We start from the raw sequence: 19444 nt of genomic DNA, 5'->3' as shown, positions 1-19444 counted from the left end.
TTTGTCCCCTACAGAATGTTGTAAAGCTTAAATGGAATAACAGTCTTCTAAGGGAAGAAAAAATCAATTTTTTTTTCGTTGCTAAAAGGAAATGTTTTTTCCAGCGCTGGTTTTGAATGAGTTTGTGTATTTACACAGTTGAATCTCATATCCTAACATAAACTTTCCATGAATAATGAAGGCCAAATAATGAATGTTTAAATAAACAAAAACCCTTCAAATAAAAACAGCTAAATCTAGAAGCAGTGAAGGGCAAAGAATTTCTTATCAGATATGCCATTTCTTAATTGTTGTGGTTAGTGCCTAGATACGATGGTGATGATGTGTTAGAAGTACTTGGAGATGAAGCAAAAAGCTGGGGAGGGGGTGAGGTTGGGGTTGGGGTTTGTTTTTGTTTTTTACCAAGTAGATAAACACATCTTTCTGTTACAGAGACTTTTCATACTCTCACAAGATTTGTTTTAATCTTTAAACTTCATCATGTAATGTCATACCCAACAAGTGATAACTACACCTCTTTTTATATAAATCTCCTCTCCATGCACGTGTGCATGTACATGCAAACTTCCCCATACACTGATTTTTTTTTAATTAGGATATTTATTTTTATTTCCTGAAGCCTTTCACACCATCCACAGTTGAAGTGCAGAATCTTTCTGGAAGGGCTGGGTGGCTTCGTGTTTCCAGGCATCCTTCAGTCTGGTGGTATTAGTATAGTTTCAAGTGCAGGCAGGTTCCTCTCAAGATGCTCAGCAGGACTTCTCAAAGAGACTGGAACACAGTTGGAAATGAAATATAGAAGCTGTCTCTTCTTGTGCTTGACTTGATTTAAGAAATATCTGCAAAGATATTGGTTATTTCCCAGATGAAAAAAATCATATATAAAGCCAAGACACTGGTGTTCTAAAGAGCATTATCCTGTCTATTATGCAAGTATATGAAGGATTTTCTCCATTTTAAATAATTAGTCTATCAGAGCTTTTAGTTTTTAAAAACAAAATGAATGCTTGAGACTGATTTCTCTTTCAGCTAAAAGACTAGTTTTGACAGTACAACTCTCTATTCAGTTCTGTTCAGCTTGGCCTGCATGTAGTTATTAAAAGGACAGTTAGGTTAAAAAATCACAATTGTATTTTCAGATTCTTTTTTGACCTATTTATCAATATGTTTAATTTTTCTTCCAATTTTGCAGTTTGAGTTAATGTTTAGTTTCCTGCTAACAGAGCCCTTTGGGTAGATAGCAAAGTTGTTGCTCCTGTGCTGCAATTCAAAATGTTATTTCATAGAGAAGATCAACTGCTACAATATGTATTTTGAGATCATAGGCCAGAGCTCCAATTGGCTATATACATGGATATAAATTCGTCTTTAACCGTTGAAGTCAATAGAGCTACACTGATTTACACCAGCTTAGGATCTGGACCATGAGGCAAATGTGTTCTGTATTGTTTTAATTAATGGATTACACCAGTGTTTATTAAGGTTGCACCTTTCTGACCACGGCTCACCAAAAGATAGCACGAATAAACCTGCAGCAAGCCTGTTTTCACCAAAAGAAGTGTGACAGGATCCTTTCCCCGCCTCCTCCATTTCCATCCCCCCTCCCCCATAGGACGCAACAGCACTTTCTTTTGTCAAGAAAAGGTTGACCTTAACAGCGCATCCTTTTCTCCTGCACGGGGAGAGGACCAACAGTAGAGCCCCCTTCCATCAGCCATCCTTTGCTTTTGAGCACATTAGATGGTGTCATGGAGCAGGGACACCCTTGTGTGAGCCACGTTTACAAGTTTGTATCCCATTGGTGTTTAAGATGCAAAACACTGCTAGGAGTGTTTCTAGAACCAATTATCTACATTGTTGTGGTTTTTGTTTGTTTGTTTTGATTTTGGGGGAAAGGAGAGAGGAGACAAGGAGACAAACATTTTGAAATCTCTTTAAAAAAAACTAAATGTGGGGATTAAAAAACGGGATATTTTCTGTTTAATATTCTCAAAATATTCATATCGAGAAGCTTTTTCATCTTCCTTATGGAAATGATCCTAGTGATCATGTGTCTGGTATTCATGTAAAGCATGTTATGGCTTTTACTTCCTTTATCCAAGATAGAGAACAGTGTTTCACTGAGATGATAATAGGTAGCAAACTTTGTGAAAAAGTTATTTACAAGGCTAAAGTGTTAGTTTGTATCACAATACTAAGCGAGGACAATGATAAACTCATATCGTACTACTACAGCTAATAGTTTTGTATAATAACATAAATCAAGTAATTGTCTTTTCATCCCCTTATCAAAGGAAAAAGATTTTTGAAACATGGCTTGAAAGCAATGTAAAGGAAGAGGACACTGCATATTCTAAAACATCCTCTTTGCTGCATATTCTAACATTGTTTTGGCAGCCCTCTCCAGAAGGATGACCGTGAAATGGCTAACAGTCCTGGAAACCAAAAAATGTTTTAAAATTTACAATGCTTGATAAGTAGCTTCTAAATATTTCTTCTTAGAATGTTGGTAGTATCTGTTGAAATATCTTGTTTGTGCAATACACATTTGTAATTAACAGTCGCAGAATGTTGTAATATGTGAGTTTCAGAGTAGCAGCCATGTTAGTCTGTTAGTCAAATAAATTGGTTAGTCTATAAGGTGCCACTAGTACTCCTTTTCGTAATGTGTGAGTGTTTAGCATTGACAGCATGTGTGCTAAGAGAGACAGTCCTGTAGCCCTTCATTTATTGAAAATAGCAGAAAAGTCTTCCAAGGCCTAAACCAGCTGTGTATCCAAGGGGTAGATAAACTGATATTTTTTATCGTTTTTTTTTTTTTTTTTAAATCTTGGAAAAATGCATTTGACTCAGGTCCTTTTAGCACCTCAATAAGTATTTGTTTGAGTGGAGGTTTTTGAGTTTTAATTCCAGCATCTCAGATAATGAAATCTGACAATATAAGCATGAAAGGTGAATCCCGACTTCATTGAAGTCAAGGGGAGTTCTGCCATTGACTTCACTGGGGCCGGAGATTTTACCCTGAGGCCCCAGACCTACAGTCAGATCCATGCTTGTGGACCTTTGTACTCAAGCCAAGCCCTAAGTGGCACATATTGTTTGGCAATAAACTCCTTTCATACATTTTCATGCATTTGTTTGTCAAAAATTGAAAGTTAGTAAAATTATATTCATAATGTATTATACAACTTAAAATTCAAAAGATCCAAATGTGGCTATTAAATTAATGTATTGGAATACTTGGGACAAGTGTAAGGAATGTTTTGCTTTTAGGGCTTTGTTTCAAGTAGAAGAGATTCTGTTATGTCAAAGTGGGTTATTCTCCCTAATTTTTGCTGAGTTTTAAGTTTTTTTGAGAGCCTCTTCCTTAATGAAATGAAGTGTAGTGTGATAACTGAAAGACAAGAATATTTGTTTTGTTTTTATAACTCCTATTGAGATGTCATGCATTGGAAAGATCTTCTCTTTTTGGTTGTCTCATAAGGGAACCGTATGGTCTCTTTAACTTACCCATTAAATCTCCTTCTTTCTCCAGTCTCTTTTATCGAATTGCCTTTGTTTAAGAAGTTATGGAAAATGTAATTCATGTTACATCTTTGCTGTCTTAATTAAATGGTCCAAACAGTCATCACTTCGAATGGGGAGCTAATGTTTTTGTATTCTCAGATTCTGTTCTTGCTGTTTAATTTCTGCCAATTGCATTTAATTCCTTTATTAAAAATATTATGTTCATTATATTTATTTAAAAATTTACATTTGATTCCTACTCTGGTGAAAATTATTGGCTTCTGATTTCTAGTTACCTTAAATTGCCTAAGTAAAACAAGAGAGCTGATAGCTTTACCAGTATTTGCTGTTCCAGAAATTTGTGTATGTTACTCTCCCCCCCCATCTCAACTTAACTTTCATATTCTCTTTATAGGGCTGCTCTTGGTCTGTCATATTTGTGGATCTTGACGCCCATAATCGAAACAGACAAACTCTTTGCTCATTGCTACCCCGAGAATCGAGGTCTCATGTAAGTAGTTTGATGGAATTCAGTTTAACAGAATATAGAAAAAATAAATTGGTAAGAACATAGTTCTTACCTTTATTACCATTTTAATATCCTATTTAATAAAGGATATGAACTTGTTGGTTGGGAAGAAATTAGATTCTTCTGTTTAAATATTACTGCAGAATAGGAGCCATCTCTGCAATAGAATTATCATGGCCAACCTCTCTTTAATTTAAGAATAATTATGGCTAGGTGAAAACAGTGGCCTAAATAATTTAAAACAGAAAGACCTATTGGTCTATGAATAAGCGCAGCCAAGAGAGATGTTTAAAGGGGTTTGAAGTCTCATGGGTGGTGTGCTTGTTTTCATCCATCTTGCACACTATATAGTGGCTAAAATATCTGCCGTTTTTAAGATTTTTTTTGTTTCATAGTAAACCCAAAGCCTGAGGTACTAAATTACTAACAATTTGAATTTGGGATTTCATCTGTAACAGAAGGTATATGAGTAAGGCCCAACCTAATTCATGGCCATGAAAAATATATCACGAACCATGAAATCTGGTCTCCCCCTCTCCCCCCCCTTGAAATCTGGTCTTTTGTGTGCTTTTACCCTATACTATACAGATTTCACGGGGGAGGCCAACATTTCTCAAACTGGGGGGTCTGACCGAAAAGGGAGTTGTGGGCAGGGGTGGTCACAAAGTTATTTTAGGGGAGGTCACAGTATTGCCACCCTTACTTCTGTATTGCCTTCAGAGCTGGGCAGCTGGAGAGTGGTGGCTGTTGGCCAGGTGCCCAGCTATGAAGGCAACGCCTTTCCAGCAGCAGCGCAGACGTAAGGGTGACAATACCATACAATGCCACCCTTACTTCTGCACTGCTGCTGATTGCTCAGCCTATTGTCTCAATCTCAACTCCCAGGACTCTGGGTTGTCTTCTTCTTTAGGGCTCAGCTGCTCCCTCTCTGTGACTTCTCCAGGGTCTGTTAAAGTCTCTCTGGACAAATTGTCTCTGCTGTTCTGGGCAGTGCTCTATTCTACATCCAAGGCTCTGCCACTTCTCCAGTGGCTGGAAGGGGAACCTGGGCCCAGTCTCTACTTCAGGTTCCAGCCCAGGGACCCTGTGCTCCACAACTATGGTCTACTCACTCCCAGATCTGTTTGTTGCTTCCCTGGTCTCTGTCCTATTCCCTCCTTCTATTTTTTGGCACCTCTGGGTTTACCACTTGTCTGAGCTTCCTCTGCTCTCCGTGGCTTCTTCCCCTTTTGCTTCTTGCCAAACCCTATTATCTCCAATACACCTCCTTCCTGTCAAGGATTGACTGCAGACTACTTCCCCCTTCTGTACTCAGCTTTTTAGCTTTATAGAAGCCCTGCCTGTTCCTGCCCAGGTGAGCTTCATCCTTAATAAAATGTTATTGATCCCTGGCTCCCCTCCAGGTGAAGCTGATGCAGTTATTTCTTCCTTTCCTCCCACCTTAAGGCAAGTTCATTTTTATTCTAGCTGAAGAAGACAGATTCCATACAAAGCTTTTAAGAAATTCTGGTTAACCGTATTTGCTCCTTAATCTTGCCAGCCTAGGTAATAAAGGTTCATGGTTGGTCTTGAAATTGGATCCCCAAATTACCAGTCTGTTCACTGGGCTAGCTTAAAGGGTGCTTCCCCCCCCTAAAAATAGAGATCTAGAATATCTTCAGTATATACCCCATGCAGGTTATCAGCTTAAAAGTAGGTCAAATTTTGGGCCAAATAACTTATTCGTGTATCCTAGTTTTTAACACCTATTTCTCAACAAATATTGTAGCTAATTAACTAAATACACAATTTCTTCTCTAACCTTATGCCTTTTTATTGTTGGGATTTTTAAATCTTCTTGTATTATTTTCCATGGTAGTTAAGTACAGAAAAGCTGTTTTATCTGGCACGTCACCAACCAGAAAGCTCTATAAACCGGCATCTCTGATCTTCATTGAAATGCCAGTTTATAGTCTGGTTGGTGCAGGGCTGGCAGGGGGATGGGGTGTGGGAGGGGTGCAAGCGCGGGCTCTGGGAGGGAGTTTGGGTGTGGGAGGGGACTCAGAGCAGTGGGTTGGGGCGTGGGAGGGGGTGCGGGGTGCCGTATACAGGGGGTGCTCACCTTGGGCAGCTCCCCACAAGCGGCAACCTGTCCCAGCTGCTCCTAGGCGGAGGTGCTGCAGGAGGCGCCGCACGCTGCCCCATCCCGCCCTCAGTGCTAGCTCCGCAGCTCCCATTTGCTGGGAACCGCGGCCAATGAGAGCTGCGGGGGTGGCGCCTGCGGGTGGAGGCAGTGCACAGAGCCGCCCTCTGTCTAGGAGCAGCCGGGACACTTCGCCACTTGCGGGGAGCTGCCCGAGGTGAGCGACCTACGGATCCGGCACCCCACACCTCCTCCTGCACCCCAACCTGCTGCCCTGAGCTCCGTTCTGCACCCAAACTCCCTCCTAAAGCCCTCGCCCAAAACCGCAGCCCCACACCTCCTCCTGCTTAAACTTCCTCCCTCTTAGTTAACCAGCATTTTTCATTTACTGGCACCCCCCATTTCCCCAACATGCTTTTACTGTAAATAGTCTTTTTGCTTATATTCTGATTTCATATCTCATTCACTGGGTTAAGCTCTGTTTGATTATGCATGAAATGATTTCTAAGAGATGAAGAGAAATTAATTATTTTTTCTCTAGAACACTGATGCAGCACTTCTACCCTGCATTAGTTATCCTGCATTTGCTGTGGATGATGATGCTTTATACAGTCAAACACTTGATAAGGTTGTTAGAAAACTAAAAGGAAAATATGGGTTCAAACGATTTTTGAGAGATGGTTACAGAACATCACTGGAGGACGAAAATCGGCGTTACTATAAACCAGCAGAAATTAAGGTAATGGAATATGTTAATGGAACACACAACATGCTTAGGGAGAAATTCTGCTCTTTGGCATGAATGGAGATCTGGAGTTTTAAGTATTTGTTTTCAGAACAGAATTTGACATGTTTTTGCTGATGATTGCTGCTACCTGTTATGGTTTTCAGTTAATACAGAGTTCTGCTTCTGCTCACTGCTGGCTCTTCCAGGTATCCTGTGAGTTTTGTCAACAGCAGAATTTTTATTGAAAAATAGCTGTGTCCATTGTAATTACGTGTATTAAAATGGTGCATTCACTATAGTTACATTTGTGTCAGCTCTTCCTGTATAGTTTTCTCTTTTCAAGGATTTTAATTAGCTTTATAAGAGTGTCTTTCAGGTTGACACTGGTCATACATAATCTGATTTTGGTGTATGTTTTTTTTAACCAAATTCTGAATTTTAGTTTGGCCATTATTTTTATGGGTCCCACTGGTTTTCCAAAAGTAGACCTATTCTTATTGACACAGCTACATTTCGCCTGCTTGTTGCTCTCCGTCTATGATGGATTCTTCTAGGCAACTATCACCTATCAGTGAGTTAATAGCTTTATCATGTCTATATTTTTTCCAGTGATATCCCTTAGTGCTGAAAAATCAGGCCTGTGTAATAGGACACAAAATTAGACTTCCAGCAAGAGTCTAGAGCAGGGGTAGGCAACCTGTGGCACGTGGGCCAAAGGCAGCACGCAAGCTGATTTTCAGTGGCACTCACTGGTCCGGGGGGGGGTCTGCATTTTAATTTAATTTTAAATGAATCTTCTTAAACATTTTTAAAACCTTATTTACTTTACAGACAACACTAGTTTAGTTATATATTATAGACTTCCAGAAAGAGACCTTCTAAAAACTTTAAAATGTATCACTGGCACACGAAACCTTAAATTAGAGTGAATAAATGAAGACTCAGCACACCACTTCTGACAGGTTGCCGACTCCTGGTCTAGAGAGACCATATTGCCAAGCCAAAAAATTTAAAAATTTTGTTGTTTTCTCCCTGTAACCCTTTCCTCAGTAGAGAGAGAGGTAGGGGTGTCTGTGTCTGTGTCTGTGTCTGTGTGGTGGGGCGGTGGGGGATAGTCTCTCATTTTATATAATATGGAAGCAACCTAGTTGCACTATACTTAAGGCTGTTAAAGATTATATCATCTCTCTAGAAATAATATAATAAAAATGCTTAAATACATCTGTTTTTTATAAGGAGCTGAAAAAGACAGTTTTAAACTAGTCTTTACTTCAAGATGTCTCTGAAAAACAGAAGCAAAACAATGAGTGGAAATGGTTGTACTGAGACTGAGGGTCTTAACTTTGAATTACAGTCACTCCTCGCTTAACGTTGTAGTTATGTTCCTGAAAAATGCTACTTTAAGTGAAACGATGTTAAGCAAATCCAATTTCCCCATAAGAATTAATGAAAATAGGGGGGTTTAGGTTCCAGAGAAATTTTTTTTGCCAGACAAAAGACATACACACACACACACACACACACACACACACACACACACACACAGTATAAGTTTTAAACAGTTTAATACAGTACACAGCAATGATGGTTGTGAAGCTTCGTTGAGGTGGTGAAGTCAAAGGGTGGAAGAGGATGGGATATTTCCCAGGGAATGCCTTACTGCTAAATGATGAACTAGCACTAGGCTGAGCCCTCAAGGGTTAACACCTTGTTGTTAATGTAGCCTCACACTCTACAAGTCAGCACGAATGGAGGGAGGGGAGACAGGATGGCAGAGAGAGACAGAGACACACACCATGTGTGAGAGAAAGAGAGACTTGCATTGCCCCTTTAAGTACGCTGACCCCACTCTAAGTACATTGCCTTTTTAAGTAGATCAGCAAGTTGAGACAGCAGCTGCTGCCAGCAAGCTCCCTCCGTCCTGAGCCCTGTCTAGCCCCCCTTGCTCTGTGGAGGTGGCCCAATGGAGTAAAGGAGCAGGGGGCAGGAGTGGGGTGAGGGGGACACCCTGACATTAGCACCCCCACCCTTCTCCCTGCACACCAAGCAGGAGGCTCCTGGGAGCAGCTCCAAAGAAGAGGGCAGGAGCAGCACACGGCAGCTGGGGGAGGGACAGCTGAACTGCTGGCAATTGATAGCCTGCTGGGCGGCTGCTGCACAGGGAACTTAGGGGAGCGGGGAGCTGATACGGGGCTGCCGGCCCACCCTGGTTCCAAGCCCCCACCAGCTAGCTCCAACGGGCTGCTCTTTCTGCAACCAGTGGACAAAGCAGGCGGCTGCCAAACAACGTTATAAGGGAGCATTGCCCAACTTTAAATGAGCATGTTCCCTAATTTGATCAGCAACGTAACAACGAAACAAGGTTAACTGGACGACTTTAAGTGAGGAGTTACTGTACATCTGCCCAGGGTCAGGAGGGCATTTGGCCTGGGCCTCAAGCTCAGGGGGGGCCTCAAATTTAGATACTTGTTAATTTTTTTGCATTTGATCAGTTTCGCAACTTGTTTTTATACACATCCCGATCGGACCAGAATGTGACACTCTCTCTCAGCTTAGAGCTGCAAATTTAAACAAATAAGAGATGTGATTTGATAAAAGAAATTTTTTTATTAACTGATAGATTTTGTCATATTGTAGAGTTTAAAATATTCATAAATATTAATAAAAATGTGTCTGTTCTGATGGCACAAGATGAGACCATGTGTCATCATTTTTTATTTTTATAATGGCTAGGGGCCTCAAAACCTGGAACTGGCCCAGGCCTCTCTGGACATCTGAGAGGGCCTGTGGCTCTGCCCTTTGTGGTCTAATGCTGGCCTTACTTAAACTTTTACTTTTAGTATTTAACTAAATTTGTATTTAGTATTTCAGAACATTATATTATTTGTTCTAGATCATATTCTTCTCACATGTGAAAATGTGAGCTTCCAAGATTGAGAATGTTTCAGTACTTTTCTTTGGGAGGAAACAAACTGGAAAAACTTCTGAGTTATTAGATTACGCAGAATTGTGCAGTCCATTTGATTGAAGATGTGTTGTATCTTTGCATGTGCTGTTCTGAGAGAATGTTAAGTCAGCAGTTTAATCACTGATTTGTCTGATGATAAATGTGCTTACATTTAAATTCAATGAACAGCTGGTTTCACATAACAAATAGGCAGGTTATTTATCACTTAATTTAATTTCACAGTTGGCTACAGTCTGGGTATATTAAAAACAATTTCACTGTGTTTTTGAATATTAATGTCTATCTGTAAAGGTTGTCTGAATTAAGTTTCATTTTTCCTTCAAATACTTTCAGATGTGTCTTAATTAAATAAAAAATCTTCTGCTGAGAATATAACTTAGACTATGTAAATTTATTACTTGAATATATGCTATAACACGTTAAAAGCACAATAAATCTCCATGAAACAAGAAAAATTATCTGTATTTTAAAATGAAGAACTAATGTACTAAAATAATAATTTGTATTCATTTTTATCCTCTGGTTTAAAAGTGTATTTGAATGCATTTCTTTTAAACTAAAATGTTGAATTTTTTTTTCTTTTTAGCTGTTTGATGGGATTGAGTGTGAATTTCCTCTGTTTTTTATTTTCATGATGATTGATGGTAAGTATGGCTTGACAGTAGTGTTTGGTAAAGACATTAGAGACTGGTCCGTAGAGAACAGAAATGAAATTATTTTCCTTCCCTGCAAGAGTAAACTGTAATTCAGTGATACAAATGTCTCATTGATAGGTCTGCCTCATGAGTTAAATACAATGAATTATTTCAGATATTTAGGGTGAACCATTTCTTTGAATAAAATCAAAGACACAGATAGCAATCATTTAAGTCAATAATAACGATGCATGGTTCACAGACACAGTACACAATTCTAGAAGTTCAGATCCTGCTTCAATCTTTAATTAAACCTGTGGGAGCGGCTTAGCCTTTCCTTCGCCAGCAATCACCTCCCTTAATCCATAGGCCCTAAAATGCCTACCATTAATCTTCTTCCTTACTCTTGTCATCCATCATTCTTGCTCTCTTTAGGTTATCAGGGACTCCACCATTGCAGTACCTGGCTGTGTGTTTACTAGAACTTGGTACCTCCCATTTTCTCTCTCTCAATGGACCTGAGATGCACCAAACTCCAGTGTGTGAAAGAGGTGAAAGTGGGGCTTCTAAAGAGCAGTATACAGGAAAGCTGGATTTTGCAGCAAATCTTTAAAAGAGTGGGTGTGCTGTGGTAAATTAAGCAGAATGCAGGAGAGGATAAATAAGCAACTCGGAGATCTCTTGGTGGCAGGAGAATACTAAAGCTAAATTTCTTTACAAGATGCCTGTAAGTTTCGGAGACATGTCAGAGAGGTTATTGGAATTGTTGAAGGTGTGGAGGAGAACAATGAAGGGGAGGGAAGCAGAAGCTCTTATGGAGGTAGCCAAGGAAGTTTTGGAAAAGAGGGTTGAGTAGAGGGGATTTCAACAGAGTAGATCAGAACCTTTTAAAAGATTTTAGTTCAGTTTTGGTACAAGGATGTAGTTCAGGCAAGATTTTATAATCTCCACTTTCCCATCCTTAGTCTATTGAATATTTTGAAAAAAGAAAAGGAGTACTTGTGGCACCTTAGAGACTAACCAATTTATTTGAGCATAAGCTTTCGTGAGCTACAGCTCACTTCATCCGATGCATACTGTGGAAACTGCAGAAGACAGTTTCCACAGTATGCATCCGATGAAGTGAACTGTAGCTCACGAAAGCTTATGTTCAAATAAATTGGTTAGTCTCTAAGGTGCCACAAGTACTCCTTTTCTTTTTGCGAATACAGACTAACACGGCTGTTACTCTGAAACCTGAATATTTTGACGTTTGTAATTGCGATGCTTGCAAAAGGAAAAGTGCTACAATTCATACACAGCTCCTACCTCTGCTGTCATTCCAGACTTGGACTAAAATGTCTTGTTTCCAAGAAATTCCCTTTATTATCTGAGCAGTAGATAAGATTTTCTATTTTGGGTAGGTAGACTACAGTGTGAGGAGTGGTAAGGATGCCAATACACAAATGAACATTTCCTTTAGGAATAGACATTTGCAGTTTTCACAAGGAAGCCAAATATGCTGCAGAGAAGGCTCTGATAGGTTCCCCTCACATGGAGCTTTAGAAAAGCAGAAAATCTTTACTGTTCTACTAACTATGGATGGGAATGGTTAAGAGAATGTTGTCTCTCTTACTTCTGTAAGCTGAGGGAAAAACTACAAATTTCATAGCTTTAAAAAACAGTTATAGCCTTTCCCTTCTGATATCTTCATCTTCTTGAATAAAATAAATGTGAATTTAGCTGCCTCTGTGCATGTGTGCATTCAGAGTACTAATATCTGCTGCTCTCTTTTTTGTAATAAGTTTTGCCATCAAGATTAGGCTTCAAAAATCTCTGCTACAAAAGGCAGTTAGCTGCTTGGTGTCTTCGCCATAATGCCACTCTAAAAATAAGTTCTCTATTTGCATGTGGGAAAATTGCTATTTCCAAATTGCTCATTGGTCTGTAATATTAAACTCATGTAGTGATGAAAACAACTGTGGGTTAATAAAGAAAATAGAATGTCCATGGCAGGCCAGAGAAACCTTCATCCAACTGCCACCCAGGAAAATATATATAGTACCTTGTCTGCTGGTTGTAAAATAAACAAATGAAGAAAATCAATGATCAAAGGAGGCAATTGGCTGAAAGACATGAAGTAAACAAGTGTTTCAAATTTTTGAATCAAATCTTATTACATTATATCATGACTTAGTGGTAGAAGACATAGTGGGATAAAATATTGGTCAGAATAACCATCACCGCGAAAGAAAGTATATGTTTCTCAGTATGGGAGAAAAAACATCTCTGAATCTCCAAATCTCCACACCTAAAGTTAATACAAAATTTGAAATATGTAGAGAGAGACTAATAAAACTGGAAAGGGAAAATGAAGTTTCAGAAAGAGTGAATTACCCCTACCATGAATGCTGACTCTGTTGGAAGCAGTTTGTCATCACATAACACCCCACCCCCACCCGCTCTTATCTACAGGGGAAATTATTTCAGCAAAGGTACTCTGAGCTTTGTGGCTTGAGTGGAATAGCGGAATATAGTCAGTGGTAACAGAGATTCTTAAAATCAGTCACTGATCATTTAAAAAAATAACCATCATCACAGCAATGAAATTCTTCTGTGCTCTTCTAAAATAAAATGACACATTTCCCAACAAATATACACATCTACAATAATTAATTTTGGCTTAAAGCGTTTTGTTCTGTTATACCATGAGGTAACACAGGTTTTCCAATATTTTATTGATATACATGTCAGCTTTTCTGTTGTCTGTCAAATCACAACTTTCTAATGTTTGAAATTGGGAGGAGTGGATGAGATTCTGAAAATCATATATTCTGGAATTAGTTTTGCATATTCTTTTAACATTAACAGGAGCTGTCTCTTAAATTTCGCATATGTCACACTTATTATTTGCCGTTTTCCAGATGTTGTTTGGTATAAATGGCAACTGGATTTTCACGTGCAGCTTGTGATGATTTTTGTTTACTAACATCTGGTAATTGAAATAATTTGCAAATAAACGCTGTCAAAATATTCATTTCTTTGTCATGTCAACACAGTGCTCAAAAGTATGTTGACGAGAGGTCACTGTTCTATAGTCTCAATGTGTTTTTAACATACCCTTTTTCCTTGCACAAACCTTCACCTGCCAAGATTTGCAGTTTTGTTTTCTGTTGCATTTATTTCTTCTTAGCTCTTCTTACATATGCTGTATACGTAGCAGTATTCCAAAATATATGGAAATACGTTTGCTAAGATATTTTCTTGCCCTTTAGTATTACAAAATTGGGTGAAAAAGAAAAAACCCTCTAAATAGTGTGTTCAGAGAACTTCCCATCAACATTCTGTTATGAAGGTTGAGTTTAGACTTCTTTTCAAAGCCCTGGTTTAATTGGAATAGCCAGTTGGCCACATTGGTATGCTTAAAACAGATTATGAGAAGAAATTTTAGAGTTTAGGGAAATGTAGATTAAGAACTTTATATGTTTAATAAAAATGTGTTTGTTTATTTTTTTTCTGAGCATCATACTATTTTTTTTTTTCAGTTCGTGTGTTTTTAGTGGTCTATGTTTTCAGGACTCCCAGTGTCACACACAGATGTATTTCTTCCAGACTCAGTACCAGGGTACTTTCTTTGTGGGGCCTTTCTCAGGAGAAAATTATTTAGCAATTTTAATCTTTTGTGGATGAATCATAAAGTGTAGAAGGGGATTGTGCTAGACAAGCCAGTTTCATTATTGGGAAGTGCCGTGCCCATTTTCTGCTATTCTCTGTGATTTTTGGAAACGACAGAAATCCTTCGCAACAAGAGTATGAGGGGAACCTGATGGCAGAACGGAGGAGCAAGTATAAGATGTTATGACAGTTTGAAAATTGACTGTTACTATTCGTCAAAAGAGAATCAGCTTTAGAGCTCCAGAGTAGCGCTGATGTATATTAAAGGAAATTAGCACATCCCAAATTCCCTCCACCTTTCCTAGCTGGCAAACTGTCCCCAAACCCCTTCAAGACACAATTTTACCCCTTCAAGGTCAAGTGTAGTTGATTCCTCCCAACTTTGCTCTTGGTATTAAAGATACTGTGCCTTCATAAAACGTATTAAGGGTTTTTGGATCGGATTTTCAAAGGGGCATTATAGGATTTAGGCACGTGAATTCTTTTGAAATTCAATGGGAGTTGGACACCTAATTTTCAGGTATCTGAAAAGTCCATCCTAAAGACCTAGAGCTTGCCCAGGAAAGACTGGATCGCTCAGAGCATGTACAGTGGGATATAAAGTCTATGCTGAGAATACTAGCTCTCTAGCTTTACTATTGGGTGACTGTTAAGAAGCCTATGTGAAATGAGTCTGGTTGCCTCATTTGACTTTTTAAAAGTGGACACGTATTGCATCATTTAAAAAATAAATTGCAGCTGGCACTTCCAGCCCCCTCCTTGACAGTCTCAGCAAAGGTCAAAGAATATGGCCATAGAGACTTTACTACCATCTTGCCCTTAGCCCTCCTCTATGAGGGAAAGGTTTAGCAGAACTGTTACCTTGATATAAGCCCCCCCCCCATCCCCCATATAGATGTCATTATTCTCATATAAGAGTGGCTTTTTTTAGCTTAAACTTCTTCCCAGCTTGTATAAACTAAATTGAAAAAAGGCACTCATACTGAAATGGGTGACTGCATGTGGGGGTTATACTGATATAACTGTATTGGTTTAAATTCACAACTTAGGTTATACCCAAAAAAGCTTTCCTGCATAGACAAGACCTTAGAGTGCTCCCTCCAGGTCAGGACTGAGACATACTGGCAGGGCAGCATGGGGACACTGCTTTGTCACTACCTGTGCTGGATCCATTCTGCAGATAACTCATTTGGGTCCAATCATCAGCGGTGTTAGTATAGACCTTTTCATGATTGCTAAATTCAAGTGTAAAAAAAAAAGTTGTTTATTAATTGAAATTTTACTTGGTTATTTGTAGGAATTTTTAGAGGAAATGCAGAACAAGTAAAGGAATATCAGGAGCTTCTGGATCCTTTGCTTCAACAGTCAGCTGAAGGTAGTGTGCGATAGTAGTTTCAAGGAATTGTAGGTTCCTTTGGGTTATCTGAACTTTTTAAAAGTATACTTAAGTTTTCTAAATTTTTTTGCAAATACTGTAGCAACAGAAGATCAAAGTAATGTAGAGAGAATATATTGTTGTGAGAGTAATGCTTCACAGCACTTAATATAATATATAATATCATAATTTTATTATAATTTATAATATAAAACCTAGGGTTTTTTCTTCCGTAAAACATATCTAATTAGAAAAGGAGTTCATTATCTGGGAAAAGAATTGATGGTTTAAATGCAAGGTTTACTCAGAAACCTTTTTTGTTTTGTTTTGTTTCATTATTTACAAAGATTACGATGACGATGCTTGGAAAGTTTAGTTACTAATATTCTCAATGTCAAAATATTCCACTCTGAGACAAATATAAGTAACTGCTTTAATTATTCACTGGTTCTCAGCTTCAACAGCAAGAGTGCTCTAAAAATTATTCAGTATTTGAATATGATACAGATTCTAGTTTGGATTTAGCATGCTGTGAAAATAACAGTATTTTAGAATTATTTGGAATGTTCTGTCTTCTAAATCACTCGAACTACAGTTTTAGTGGAATTGCATACTAGGAAGCTCACAGATGGACTAAATGGGTATTTTTCCACAATGAATAAGGAGACCATGGATTAAATGAAAACGACAAAAATGGTCTGAATAGAGCTCAGGCTTAGAATATTGATAATCCAAACCTAAAATTTTGAGTTTCCTAGAATAATGTGTTTTGTTAATAATATTCAGATATTCTACACATCTATGGCATTGTGGATTTTATGGTATTCATTTTTGTCTATGCAAGAATCTTCTAGTCTTTGTATCATTCCTGGATCTTGCAGCTTTAATTAAACTGAGTCAATTGCTCACAAGAATTTAAGAATTGTCATACTGCAGCCGACCACAATGCAAATCTTGCCACCTCATTGATCATCCTCTTTTCCAGATGATTGATTAATACATTAAGCAACATGATCTTAAAAAATAATCTTGTGTGCTGACTGTTAACCTTTGTCATCACCATTTATTTTTGATCTGAACTTTTCTGACTTTGAGCCATTTTCTAGTCCCTTAGAGTACTTCACATGTCATTCTATTTCTTAATTTCTGTATTAGCCTCTTGTGAGTGATCTTTTATTTTATTTTTTTTTTGTCCAGAGAAATTGTCAGCTGATTTGCCTTCATTGGCTGTTTTGTTGAAATGCTCAAAGAAATCTAGAAAATTAGTGAGGCACAGTCTTTTTGTTTGCAAAGGGCTTGCTGGTTTGTCCAAGTCATGCTGTAATCATCTAGATGTTTTATAATTCTGTTTTTAAATGGTTGATTCAGCCAGTTTACATGGTAATGAAATAAGGTCTACTAATCAGTAATTCACAGAAACACACTTGGTAATTCCATGGGAACACCACTTTCTATCCTCCTGTGCGCCAGTGTAATAATTGTGCCATTTTGTTTCATGCAATTTCATAGAAGTTAAATTTTACTTAAAGCAAGATTTTGATTAAATATCTAACTTTGCACTGAATACATGCAAAAACTTGGAATTTACACATGATTTATTATAAAGCTATTTTTCCTTGAAAAGAATCTGTTTACCTTTATGATTTTTTTCACAAAAATGGGTCTAATTTTGAGTTCGTAAAGAAATGCAAAATCCTCTTTATTTCCAAGTAATTTTGATTATCTGTGATTATTTTGCTAATTTCTAGACAGCATACGTTTTTTTGCTATCTCTAAATAAATATTCATTCTGCTTTGCCCTGAATAGAATATTAAGAGACAGTACATTTGTTCAGTAAAGAAATCATGTAAAAATGATGTTCAGGGATAAATAAAGTACTGTTTAATATAGCTCTCAGTCTGCACTGCCTTGGAAGGATAACACAATGCTGGCAACCTTTCAGTTCAAACAGATTATCAGTGTATATTTTTTCCATTTTAAATTCACTTCAGTTTTATAAGGGAAATAGTTTTATATATTTCCATAATGTATTTATTTTAAAATTCCACAGGATATCCTGTTGTACCCAGGTATTATTACGTGCCAGCTGACTTTGTTGAATTAGAAAAGAAAAATCCTGGTAGTCAGAAACGATTTCCGAGCAACAGTGGACGTGATGGAAAGCTTTTCTTGTGGGGACAGGCACTGTACATCATTGCAAAACTCCTGGGTAAGAGGAAATGGATAAAACTAGATTCAAACCATGTTTATCACACTGCTAGTAATAAAACATATATTTCTTTTGTCAACATTTTTTTAAACCAATATACATATCCAGATTTAAGTTTTGAATGGACTCTGGATAGTTATTTTGTATGTGTGTATATAGATATGTATGTATATATATAAAAATCCGTCACTACCTCTCCTTTGATAAATATGTGGAGTTCAGTTCTGGAACAATCTTCCAAGGGGAGTAGTGGGGGCAAAAAAACTAACTGGCTTCAAGACTGAGCTTGGTAAGTTTATGGAGGGGATGGTTTGATGGGACTGTCTACAATGGCAGTGTACCTGTGTGTTTTCCCATGTTCCTTCACGTGTGAAACATCCTGTCAGCTTTTAAAGTTTCAAGCTTTCCTCTGATTCCACCCCCCCATACGCTTCTCTATCCTTCAGCCACTAACCTTTGCTTTCACTCCCCTGCCAGCATTATAACATCATATACTCCACCCTCATACATTAAAATTGTATTCTGAACCAATAACTCCTTTCATAAAACTTGAAGGTTGCACAATTAAGCACTCAAAACAGGAAATGCCAGATTTAAGGTTTATTGTGCCAATGACTGGCCTAACTTCAAAACTCCTTAGAAAGTTAGGTCACCAATTAGAACTCCATAATGACTAAACGAATTAGTTATTTTCATTGAGATTGAGAAAATTGTCATTGCTGGTAAATCACCTGAAATACAAAGTCAAGGATCCGATGAGAGAATAAAGTTTGGGAATAAAGAAAAAAGAGTGGGGGATATTCATAAGAATAAAGTTCTATCAACTTTCAAACACTTTTCAATATTGCGCTGTGCATTAGGAGAGATGGCGCTTTTTCACAAAGTAGACATCTTCATAGAGGGTTGGTCTTGTGGACACATTTCTTCACAACTTGCCAGTTATGATCCCATTCTTCTAACCAGAGCTGAAAAATGAATGTGACTCCTCCCAGTGAAGCAATAAGCTTGCTAGCCAGGGTGAGACTATACTTGTACCACCACCCCCTTTCTACCCACCAGGCCACGTTTGCTGCAAATTAAGTGAATAAAGGAGTTGTGTACTGTTTATTGTTTAGTATATTTAATTGTAATATTAGCAGTCAATTGTTTACTTAATGTTTTAGATGCCACTTCCTATTAAGATTGGTCAAATAGCTGGAAGAAATAGGTATTGAATATATTTGAATTCCAATGGTATTAATCTAATAGGTTTGCTAAATAGTATTTGATCGGCTCTGTAGCTGATGAATACTGGTAAAATAAATCAAATGAAATATTTGCCAAGTGCTGTTTGACCAGCTCTACTTGCTACATCCCCTTGCTTCTGTTTTACTTTCTCTCTCTTCCTGTTGTTACTTTTTCTGTCCTGTAATTAATCATGTCGAATCATTTCCTAAGTTATCATTGGTGTCTTTCCTCTTATCTTCTTATTTAACTTTTTCCCATGTTGCATTCACTACTACAGCTTGATCACTAACAGTTATATGCAAGTGTTCAGTATGAATCATCACTGTTTGATTGGTCAGATGAGTAACATGATATTGGATGAATGCAGAAATTTTCTGCACAAATACTCTTACCTGAAAACTTATGCCATTTCTTCAACTACTCATAGTTTTGAATCCCACTGACTTGTTGATTTATTCCCTTCCCTGTGAGCTAATATAAGGTTCAATTC

At 37.9% G+C, this 19444-nt stretch overlaps 1 protein-coding gene across 4 annotated transcripts in view; it reads left to right on the top strand.

Moving 5' to 3' along the window:
• Positions 1-19444, top strand: part of PHKB (phosphorylase kinase regulatory subunit beta) — a 226731-nt gene that overhangs the window by 121386 nt on the left and 85901 nt on the right. For all 4 annotated transcript variants that reach the window (XM_074968662.1, XM_074968660.1, XM_074968661.1 and 1 more), the window contains 5 exons: positions 3923-4018; positions 6700-6897; positions 10440-10497; positions 15440-15517; positions 17569-17727. In XM_074968662.1, coding sequence (XP_074824763.1) covers positions 3923-4018; positions 6700-6897; positions 10440-10497; positions 15440-15517; positions 17569-17727 — 589 coding nt within the window. The remainder of the gene's footprint in view (positions 1-3922; positions 4019-6699; positions 6898-10439; positions 10498-15439; positions 15518-17568; positions 17728-19444) is intronic.

Source organism: Natator depressus, chromosome 12, assembly GCF_965152275.1.
Source record: "Natator depressus isolate rNatDep1 chromosome 12, rNatDep2.hap1, whole genome shotgun sequence".
In the NCBI taxonomy this organism is placed as follows: Eukaryota; Metazoa; Chordata; order Testudines; family Cheloniidae; genus Natator; species Natator depressus.
Note: the sequence above shows the minus strand (reverse complement) of the source record. Positions and strands in the feature narration are given on the sequence as shown.